The sequence below is a fragment of the Leucoraja erinacea genome, chromosome 24, assembly GCF_028641065.1.
Source record: "Leucoraja erinacea ecotype New England chromosome 24, Leri_hhj_1, whole genome shotgun sequence".
NCBI lineage: Eukaryota > Metazoa > Chordata > Chondrichthyes > Rajiformes > Rajidae > Leucoraja > Leucoraja erinaceus.
The window spans coordinates 9,075,153-9,087,207 of record NC_073400.1 but is presented as its reverse complement, the minus strand read 5'-3'; the positions used below and the strand labels follow the sequence as shown (position 1 = coordinate 9,087,207).

General features: G+C 40.3%; 1 protein-coding gene across 3 annotated transcripts in view; it reads right to left on the bottom strand.

Moving 5' to 3' along the window:
* Window positions 1-1,567: 1,567 nt before the first annotated feature.
* Window positions 1,568-12,055, bottom strand: part of scube3 (signal peptide, CUB domain, EGF-like 3) — a 272,047-nt gene continuing 261,559 nt past the window's right edge. For all 3 annotated transcript variants that reach the window (XM_055654491.1, XM_055654492.1, XM_055654493.1), the window contains 3 exons: window positions 11,429-11,581; window positions 4,357-4,436; window positions 1,568-2,670 (listed from right to left, as the gene is read on the bottom strand). In XM_055654491.1, coding sequence (XP_055510466.1) covers window positions 2,518-2,670; window positions 4,357-4,436; window positions 11,429-11,581 — 386 coding nt within the window. In that variant the 3' untranslated portion in view covers window positions 1,568-2,517. The remainder of the gene's footprint in view (window positions 2,671-4,356; window positions 4,437-11,428; window positions 11,582-12,055) is intronic.

Sequence of the window (12,055 nt, the reverse complement as noted above, 5' to 3'; positions counted from 1 at the left end):
CTGATTGATAGTGATAAAGCATTATTCATATCTTATGCAAATAGGAGTCAAATCAGAGAGGATGCAAAAGAAATGTATTTTCTACAACAAAATTAAGTATTTAACACAATGGTCAGTGGGTTCAAGTCATTGAAACATACTGTTCTTTATCTTCATGCATCTGTGGATTCCAGTCCCTTTCTCATGGCTATTTTTGGTCTGAGCTCATTTTAATTTCTACTGGGCACGATAACGCAACATGAAGTTGCTCTATGTCACTATCGGCAGTAAATCGTTGAAACAGAACGTAATACAGTTTGCAGCTTTAGTCCTGTAATTAAAGAGAAATGCAGAATACATGGAGGTTGTGCAGACATCAAAAAGTAGAAATTGTTGCTGTTGATCTTAGTTTTCTATTAATGAGTAAACACCTTAAATAGCAGGAAGAATCTGATATGAACACACAAAGTATTCATACAATAATAGCACTAGACTAAAATTATTTTAATGTAAAAAAAAGAAAATAAAAAAAAAATGTTTCAACAACGCTCTTAAGACCAACTTAGGTTTTATGATTAATATATTAATATCCACTGGAAATGGGTTCAAGAAATAATAATGCCATGTATATTTTTTGGTTTCTTGTAAATTGAATGTAAAGTTACATTTCTCTTGATTAATGCATTGACGAAGGCTTGATTGGTTGAGATTTATGTTATATTAACAAATCTAAATATTTTATCTAATTTACTCTATGTGTTAGTAGATTGGGATGTTAGCAAACTGCTAGTTAACCAAATCCAAAATCATTACTTAGGTACAAAACTTTATTCATTGAAAAATGCAACAACTTGGGAAATAAAATCCGCAAGGATTTAGGGACAAAGAAATCCAAATCCCCTTCTTCACCAAACTAGAAAATACAACTGAACAGTGAGCTGGGTACAGAGTTATTTCCACTTTGGTTACAGTTAAAAACAAGGCAGCTTGCCAGCTTCCAACAAGCACCAGTTTCTTTTCATCAGTTGTCTAGATCAAATTACAGGAGATACACATCTTTCTGGCAGCTCAGTGGATTAGCATGTTCAAGGCTGAATCCCTAATTCCAGCATGAGGATTGTTGACCCACAACATACAGTCCATCGACCCACAGTTGGGCTAGTGTTGACACCATCAGAGCTGTACATCCTTGCATTCTGTCCTGTGATTCCCTCTATGACTTTGCTCTTTGTCTATAATGGAGACTGCATTTGTTCATCATAAATTTACTCCGTTGCCGAAAATGTATTGTTTTGTTTTTGATGAGGAAGTAGCCGAATTTTTAAAAGTACTGTTTGATCCCTTTAAAAGCTTTCCCACCTTCTTACCATAATTCTAGGATCTAGGCAATTCAAATGTCTTTTGCTCCTGGCTGCTTTTTCTTCACCATATTCTGGTTATTTGGTAAACGGTACCAGCTAAAGTTCGAATGTTTTGATAGACCTCCATTGCTCCTTCCTATAAGAGCCTTTGTTGATTGAATATTTTACATTGTGACCTTCTGTTTTACACATTAAATGCAGATTTTCAATAATTAAACATTTACACATTTACTGAGGATGCATTATATGCACTATTTTTAATGCATGATACATGTTTTATTTCAGGATCTTGAAATTGTACTGTAGTGTCCCCAATACCCTGACGTACCTCAATACAGACAATGAGGTAAACAAATAAACTGTCTGGAAACATGAAATATATTTAATATATTGGTAAAGTATCAAAATTGCACTAAAAATGATATTAATATATAGTCCATCGACCCATGGGAGGGCCAAAAGAGCTAGTGTTTGCATCATCAGAACTATACTTGAAATTCTTAGAAATTTTTAAGTCCCTTTTACTTATCGTACGTATTGTACGATACAAGCTTGAACATCATGAAAAAGTGGGACAAACTAGCATTAAAAAAAGGAAAGAAACACAAACTGTGAAAATTTCAATTCAATTAAAACAATGAAAATACAAAAACCAAACTTTTGTACATGTTCAAATATAATTCTCAAGTGCAAATAAAAATGCGACACATTGCAATCCTGCCATTTTTCATTATGATGTGATTTATGGGTGGTGTTGTTATACTGCAGTGGAGACGGGAAAGGCTTCCTTGCAGATATAAATATTGCTGTCTTTCTGTAGAAAAAAACATCCATTCAAACATCCAACAGGATAAAAGAAATCATTGCACTTTCTTTTCTTATACAGGAAAAAAAACACACAATGCAGACAGAAAGTCCTAGTGCATAAAGTATGCTTGCATATGGAGCAGGTTTTGGATGTGCTCCCAGCAGTCATATATACCAGCGTACACATAAATATAAGGAATGAACAGTCTTCGTTATGATGGACTGAGAGCTATAAATAATGTACAGTGAAGTATGAACTGGGATCCTTTTGAAGAAAGCCACAAAAAAAAGTCAGCATAGTGAAATATTATGGTTACAAAGCTGGAAAAATAAAATTCAGTTGGTCATTTTATCGCCTTTGGTTTGTCAACTATTTGTAGGGCCTTAGAAAGCTGGAAACTTTGGAACGAAGCAGTTTGATAAAAGATCTTGGCAGCATCTCATTGGACTCCTGTGCTGTGTACTTGAAGTAATTTTGTGGATGTGCCAGTACATCAAAGAGAGCTTTAATCAGCTTCTTGTCCTGTAAGATTAAGAGAAAATTATGTGTTTAATATTTATGGCCACATTATGTAAGACTCAAGTCCGTTACATGTTTTATCATTCTCCACATACCACACTTCAAAGCGGTCCACTTTGTTACTGATGAAAAACAGGCTTAAAATTATAAACAGATTCTTCTGACCTCAAAGTAGACATTTACAAGCAGTTATAATTTGCTTCTTATTGTCTGCAGAGTGTATTATGTGAAATGGCAGGAGAAATAGAAATTTTTTTTTTTTTAAAGATGGTTAATGATTGATAATGGAATAGAAAGTGCAAGGATTTTAGAGACATTTGGGGATGCTTGTACACAAATCTCAAAGTTACCTTGCAGGTTCAGTAAACAATTCAGAATACAAACATAATGTTAGCTTTTATGGCAACAGAGTTGGAGTAAAATATAAAGGATCTATTAAATTTTTTAATATGATTTGTTTTGGCCTCCATACCCAAGGAAGAATAAACTTGGCTAAGAGGGGGGCAATGATAGCTCATTACATTTCTTGCTTGAGTAGGTTGTAAAATGGGATGAGTAGAATGAGCCAGATGTTTTTCTGATTTCAGAAGAATTGCAAGCGATGACAGTTAAAAATAAATAAGCTATGGATGAAGTCACCCAGTGATAGGCTCATGAGGGAATTTAGAACACAAAGGAACATAAGAAGTGTGAAACAAGGACACATGAAAGTGAATACAAAGAGGACAAATGTTGTGACATGCACAGCTATTGTAAAGTAGAAGTTCAGGCTGTGCTAATAGAAAAACAATCCAATCCAATTTTGCACCACTTATGGTGACTGGGCCAGCAAGTTACCCAATGCTACACAAAGTAATTCAATACAAGATCTAGAAGGCTACAATATGCCCACACAGGAGATAACGTGTGGTTCCTCAAGTTTACATTTGGTGTCTTTAAACTTGTTGGGCGAGTCCAGAACCAGGGGCCACAGTCTTAGAATAAAGGGGAGGTAATTTAAGACTGAGGTGAGAAAAAACATTTTCACCCAGAGAGTTGTGAATTTATGGAATTCCCTGCCACAGAGGACAGTGGAGGCCAAATCACTGGATGGATTTAAGAAAGAGTTAGATAGAGCTCTAGGGGCTAGTGGAGTCAAGGGATATGGGGAGAAGGCAGGCACGGGTTATTGATAGGGGACGGTCAGCCATGATCACAATGAAGGACCGAATGGCCTCCTCCTGCACCTATTTTCTATGTTTCTAACAATGTTGGAGGATACAGGCAGATAGGAGTATAATGGAGGACTACAGTAAAAAGCATCTAAAAGCTCAGGGCTGCCTTTATGGAATGGACACGGGTCCTTTGCTGAGGATTCATCCAATCGGTGCTCACTTTCCCCAATGTAGCTGTGACCACATTTTGGGCATTGGATGAGGTAGACTGAATTGGAATTAAGTAAAAGGCTGCTTCACCAGTGAGGTCTGTTTAGGTTTTTGAATGGTGGGAAAGGAAAAGGTGAACAGGTATTATAACCCGTGCAGTTGCATGGGAAAATACCTGGAGAAAGAGAGTGGTTGGTGGAGACGAAATCTGAGATCAGCAGATCAGAGTGTTGTGAAGAGAACTGTTCCTTTAGAGCAGTGAAAGGGGAGAAACCTGCCGAGTTCCCCCAGCACTTCGTGTTTTGTTCATGATTAAATAACGTACCTTTAAAATTTCTTGATGGTTTTCTGAAGCATATAATCTACCATCTCGTACAATGTCTTCAACAAGCTGCTCATAATCCTCTAGAAAAGGAATACCAGTCAGTCAAACATGGATGAGAGATATTAGCTCTCATTATAAATTTAAAAACCTACATGAGGAATTATTAAGTGTGTACAATAAAACTCCAGCAAATTGTCACCTCAGGTGAAAACACTTTAGTGGTGTTGGATAAGCAGATTTTCCAGAGCGTTGAATATATTACTTTTATTAATACCCGAACACACTTTTAATTTTTTGGTACGTTACACTGCAATATAAATTTTCCAATGAATCTGATGAGGAGTGGGGAACTGAACCCAGTAAGTTTCTGTTTGCATGTTTCACATTGATCCCTGGTATTCCTGACCCTAAAGGGCCTGTCCCACTTGCATGCGATTGCGTACGTTTGGCGCGACCAACCGGAAGCGGAGGTCGCGCTAAGTTCGTGCTAAGTTCGCACGTGACGTCATTTACGTCATGCTTACAAATCAGCTGGGCAGGAGGCGGGCCGACTGAATTTGGGCGTCGCACGGTGTCGGGCGGTGATGTCATCATGCAACGCCACGCCGGGCGGTGATGTCATCACGCACTAGGCGTACGCCGTCAAGACGCTGCGTACGCCGTTAAGACGTTGTGTACGACGTCAAGATGTTGCGTAACACTGCAATGCGCCTGCATGCGTACGCGGGCCGACAGGCCGTTGGGGATGCGAAGATTTCGGGTCACTGCAGGAATTTTGGAGCCGCGCGTGATGTCGGGACCAGCCCCGCACAACTCCATACCCCTCCGCGCTTCTAAGTGGGACCGGCCCCCCGTGGCCATACGGTGCCCGTACGCCTCAAGCAACCACGAGGTCGCGTAATTTGCGAGCCAAGGTCGCGGAAGTGGGTCAGGCCCTTAACTCTGGCTGTACCCTGGAAGTCTGTCTATGAATGAACATCCCATTCACAGTCTGGATTCCTGGCTCACACTGTAGACTGAGCCGAATGCTGTGACTGCAGACTGAGCACAAATCGGAACAATCTGGATATCCGAACAATCAGCTGCCAGTTTGTTGGGGGTTTTGCTGTCTTTGCACGGGGTGAACATAGAGGGAGAGGACTGACTTTGCTGACTTCCCTCACAGTGGGAACCATTGTGGGGGGATGTTTTTAGTTTTATGTTATAAATTCTTTAATGCTGTGTTTTATTTTTTATTGATGTGCTGCAAATGGCAACTCAAATTTCACGGCACCAGAAATGGTGTATGTGACAATAAATGTCCTTGATCCTTTGTTTGTATCTGGATCAATGTCAGTGGGCAAGCCAAATTACTGCCCCAGATTCCATGCAGTAATTTTGTATTTCCTATTTCTCCTTTCTTTTATTATGGCCTCCGTTGCTGTTACCAGGATCTCTCCCAAGGGATCTTCCTTTAAGAAAATAAACTGAATTAAATTTTGAGATCTGCAGTGAAGCGATGAACTACGTGCAGTGAACTACCAGCAAAAAGCAAGCAAACACTATGGTATTGATTCATCTTTGCAGTTACCGATTGTTGCTGACATTTGCTTTCGGTGATGTAATTCAAACAGGCTTAGCAATCATAGAGTGATACAGTGTGGAAACAGGCCCTTCAGCCCAATTTGCCCACACCGCCCAACTTGCCCATATTACCTTGGTAATTTTGCCAGTGTTAAACCAGAAAGAAAAACCTAATTTTCACACTTTTTAATGTTTGTAAAGTGAGCTGAGTAAGTATTGGGTTTGATAGGGCGTTATAGCAGAAGGGTCACTGCATGTCACTCCAATGCGAGTCATGAAAAATCTTAAATATATTTTACAATTCTTCGACATAACAAAATACTGTTTATTTTCTTAAATGATATGTAATTTTCAACTAATTTTCTGAAGATATAATAATCCACAAATATATGTTAGTGTTCGTGAGGCAAAGAGGTCGTTGAGCAGTGATTCATAAATTCTAGAGGCGGGATTAAGCCATTTGGCTCATCAAGTCTACTCTGCCATTCAATCATGGCTTATCTATTTTTCCCTCACAACCCCATTCTCCTTCCTCCGCCCAATAACCCCTGAAACCCTTACCAATCAAGATTCTCTGCCTCAAAAACATCCTTGTGTGGTTTTGATCTCCGGTTACACTACATATGACCCCTCCCCCCTCCCCTCCCGCCCTCCGATCCTCCACGATTTCAATTCTGAAGAAGTGTACTGATCCGAAACGTCACCTATCCACCTTTTCCAGAGCTGCTGCCTGACCCATTGAGTTACTTAGCACATGTGTCTTTTTTTTCCAAGCAGCTCCACTTTGCTCTGACCTTTGCTCCAAAGTCTGCATTCATGTCTCTTGGGTACCATCCACTGCCTCATAGGGGTGAAGGAAAGTTTGCAACAGCCAAACAGTTGGTTGAAGACCAAACCTATTATTGATGTGCCATGCGATGACCTTTTAGCAAGTCCCTATGGTTCAGATGAATGCTTAGACTCCAGATTTAACTTCACCAGTGTGTGCTCCAGACTTTACTCATTGATCACCTTAAATTCTGGGACAAGAAATAAAGAGTAACCCACTTGGTGACATCATGACTGAACATAAACTCCAACATCTCACTATATCCCGACAATCCTAAATTCCCGGAATCCTGATTAACATACACATCCACCGAATGTCTGGAGTCCACTGTAAATTGAATTCCAAACATGCATAATCATCTGAATGAGGAAACATTTTCTTGTCTTTTCACTAAATTGGTAATCTTAACCTGATACTGCAACTTCTCGTTCAACCCTCTCATGCCAAGGGAAACACTCTCTTATCATTTATCAAGTTTCCTTTAAGAATTATATATGCCAGTGAGATAACAAGTCACTCCTCTAAACTCCAGAGCATAAATATAGAACATAAAACAGTGCAGCACAGGAACAGGCGCTTCAGCCCAGAATGTTTGTGCTGAACATGATGCCAAGACCAACCCTTATATCTACCTGAACATAATACATAATCCTGCTGACAATTTCACACTTAACCACAATATGCTAAATCTGCAAATTCATGGCCATTTACTTAGACTCTCCACCTAAGTTTGGAGTATTTTTCTATCCTCCTAATACCTTACTTTCCCATCCAACTCTGTCTCAAAATGTTCCTTTGTTGATCTTGACAGTAAATAATTGAGGGTTCAACATTGACCCCACTGGTTATATCTGCCTTTGTGAAAATCATATATTTCCCCTACTTTCTGTTGTTATGAACCACTGTAAATTCATGTAAAGATGTGAACAGTCATTTTCATTCTTGGGATTTGTGTACTGCCTGGCAAGACCAGCATTTAATGCCCATGCCGAATTGTGCCATTTAAAAAAAGACATTGCTGTCTGTGTGGTCAAAGGTACTCACATTGTGAGCTGAGTATAGAAACATAGAAAATAAGTGCAGGAGTAGGCCATTCGGCCCTTCGAGCCTGCACCACCATTTAATATGATCATGGCTGATCATCCAACTCAGTATCCTGTACCAGCCTTCTCTCCATACCCCCTGATCCCTTTAGCCACAATGGCCACATCTAACTCCCTCTTAAATATAGCCAATGAACTGGCCTCAACTACCTTCTGTGGCAGAGAATTCCAGAGATTCACCACTCTCTGTGTGAAAAATGTTTTCCTCATCTCGGTCCTAAAAGATATCCCCCTTATCCTTAAACTGTGACCCCTTGTTCTGGACTTCCCCAACATCGGGAACAATCTTCCTGCATCTAGCCTGTCCAATCCCTTAAGAATTTTGTAAGTTTCTATAAGATTCCCCCTCAATCTTCTAAATTCTAGCGAGTACAAACCGAGTCTATCCAGTCTTTCTTCATATGATAGTCCTGGCATCCCAGGAATCAGTCTGGTGAACCTTCTCTGTACTCCATCTATGGCAAGAATGTCCTTCCTCAGATTAGGAGACCAAAACTGTACGCAATACTCCAGGTGTGGTCTCACCAAGACCCTGTACAATTGCAGTGGAACCTCCCTGCTCCTATACTCAAATCCTTTTGCTATGAATGCTAACATACCATTCGCCTTCTTCACTGCCTGCTGCACCTGCATGCCTACTTTTAATGACTGGTGTACCATGACACCCAGGTCTCGTTGCATCTCCCCCTTCCCTAATTGGCCACCATTAGGATAATAGTCTACTTTCCTGTTTTTGCCACCAAAGTGGATAACCTCACATTTATCCACATTATACTGCATCTGCCATGCATTTGCCCACTCACCCAGCCTATCCAAGTCACCTTGCAGCCTCCTAGCATCCTCCACACAGCTAACACTGCCCCCCAGCTTAGTGTCATCCGCAAATTTGGAGATGTTGTATTCAATTCCCTCGTCCAAATCATTAATATATATCGTAAATAGCTGGGGTTCCAGCACTGAGCCTTGTGGTACCACACTAGTCACTGCCTGCCATTGTGAAAAGGACCCGTTTACTCCTACTCTTTGCTTCCTGTCTGCCAGCCAGTTCTCTATCCACATCAATACTGAACCCCCAATACCATGTGCTTTAAGTTTGTATACTAATCTCTTATGTGGGACCTTGTCGAAAGTCTTCTGAAAGTCCAGATATAACACATCCACTGGTTCTCCCTTATCCACTCTACGTTACATCCTCGAAAAATTCTATAAGATTCGTCAGACATGATTTACCTTTCATAAATCCATGCTGACTTTGTCCAATGATTTCACCACTTTCCACATGTGCTGCTATCCCATCTTTAATAACTGATTCTAGCAGTTTCCCCACTACCGACGTTAGACTAACTGGTCTGTAATTCCCCGTTTTCTCTCTCCCTCCCTTTTTAAAAAGTGGGGTTACATTAGCTACCCTCCAATCCTCAGGAACTGCTCCAGAATCTAAAGAGCTTTGAAAAATTATCACTAATGCATCCACTATTTCTGGGGCTACTTCCTTAAGTACTCTGGGATGCAGCCTATCTGGCCCTGGGGATTTATCGGCCTTTAATCCATTCAATTTACCTTACACCACTTCCCGGCTAACCTGGATTTCACGCAGTTCTTCCATCTCATTTGACCCCCGGTCACCTGCTATTTCCGGCAGATTATTTATGTCTTCCTTAGTGAAGACAGAACCAAAGTAGTTATTCAATTGGTCTGCCATGTCCTTGTTGCCCATGATCAATTCACCTGTTTCTGACTGCAAGGGACCTACATTTGTTTTAACTAATCTTTTTCTCTTCACATAGCTATAAAAGCTTTTGCAGTCAGTTTTTATGTTCCCTGCCAGTTTTCTTTCATAATCTATTTTCCCTTTCCTAATTAAGCCCTTTGTCCTCCTCTGCTGGACTCGGAATTTCTCCCAGTCCTCTGGTAGGCTGCTTTTTCTGGCTAATTTGTACACTTCATCTTTTGTTTTGATACTATCCCTGATTTCCCTTATTATCCACGGATGCACTACCTTCCCCGATTTATTTTTTTGCCAAACTAGGATGAACAATTATTGTAGTTCATCCATGCAGTCTTTAAATGCCTTCCATTGCATATCCACCGGCAACCCATTAAGAATCAATTGCCAGTCTATCTTGGCCAATTCACGTCTCATACCTTCAAAGTTACCTTTCTTTAAGTTCAGGACCCTTGTTTCTGAATTAACAATGTCACTCTCCATCCTAATGAAGAACTCAACCATATTATGGTCACTCTTGCCCAAGGGGCCACGCACAACAAGACTGCTAACTAACCCTTCCTCATTACTCAATACCCAATCTAGAATAGCCTGCTCTCTCATTGGTTCCTCTACATGTTGGTTTAGAAAACTATCCCGCATACATTCCAAAAAATCCTCTTCCTCCCCACCCTTGCCAATTTGATTCACCCAATCTATATGTAGATTGAAGTCACCCATTATAACTGTTTTACCTTTGTTGCACGCATTTCTAATTTCTTGTTTGATGCCATCCCCAATTCCACTACTACTGTTAGGTGGCCTGTACACAACTCCCACTAGCGTTTTCTGCCCCTTAGTGTTTCGCAGCTCTACCCATATCGATTCCACATCCTCCAAGCTAATGTCCTTCCTTTCTATTGCGTTAATCTGCTCTCTAACCAGCAACGCTACCCCACCTCCTTTCCCTTTCTGTCTATCCCTCCTGAATATTGAATATCCCTGGATGTTCAGCTCCCAGCCTTGGTCACCCTGGGGCCATGTCTCCGTGATCCCAACTATATCATAGTCATTAATATAGAAATTGAAGATTAGACCGTACAACAATGGCAAGTGAAGATGATATGTGGGACCAGAGCAAGAGTGCAACGTTGTGCTTCTGACTAGTAATCCTGGTAATAATATTAACCGTGAATTTGGACATTGGTAAGTGGACTCAATAGATTGTGCTTTACGATATGGAGAGCAATACAGATAGATGTTGTCCCATATGGTGGTTGCCCTTGATCTTCAAGGTAGTAGTAGTATGGGTGCCACTGAAGAATTGCTGCATTGTGTCTGATTCACAGTACACCCTGTAAAAAACGTTCATTGATGGCATTTCAATAGAATGAAATGAAAGGAATGTCTCTTATTTGGTACACTACTGAGATCCACTTATAGATCCAAACTTAACACATTCATTTTAATCAATCTATTTGATTAATTTTAAAGGGGGGGGGGGTGTAAAATTTATCAAACACAATATCTCCTTCAAAAATCATTCTGCATTATCGTAATAATTTTCCAACCCTCTGTTCCAAGTTCTTACCAATACATTCTAACTATGTTCCTTGCACAGATGTTATCTTAACTGGATAACAAGTCCCTAATTTTTCACTTCATCTTTCTTGAATAACAGTGTTTCTGACTCATCAGATATACAGAACACTTTTCCAAGGAACATCTGAAACTGACATCTGAAACGGTGACGGTTCACAGAGGAGGTTTGTTTTTTGTGGAGCATCACAGTCACGGAAAAAAATACTGTAAATATGTATATACAACATCAATGCTGGCAGCAATTCATAATATCTCACAACGTTCACTCACCATCATAAGTAACGTAAGGTATCTGGAACCCTTTGGCACTGTTTGCTTCATTAGTTTTGAAATTGATCCACAGCTTGCGGGAGCGGGCGGTGAAAGCTATTGGCCGTTCATAGGTTTGGCAAGTCTCGTATGTTGTGATTGATGTAGGTGAGGCTATTAATACAATTTCAGAACACAAAAAATTGAGGAATTCAGAAAAACTTTTTTAATTGAAAGCAATTTAATGAAATTTTATGAAATCCAAAATATAACGTGCCATTTTCAAAATTATGCTCTTACTGTTCCCATGTTTCTGGCTTTGGTTCAGGCAGTTACTTTCTGCAAATGATCACAGCACCTTCAGACACACCACACACAAGCACACACACACATGCACGCACACACACACACATGCACGCGCACACACACACACACACACACACACACACATGCACGCGCACACACACACACATGCACGCACACACACACGCACGCACGCACACACACACACACGCACACACACGCACGCACGCCCACACACACACACAGTGCAACCAGCTAAATTCTAAAGATCAAGAGCGTTCTGGTATAGGACTGTCGAATTAGTTGATTAGCATCATACAGCAAAATAGAAAATAGATGCAAAGG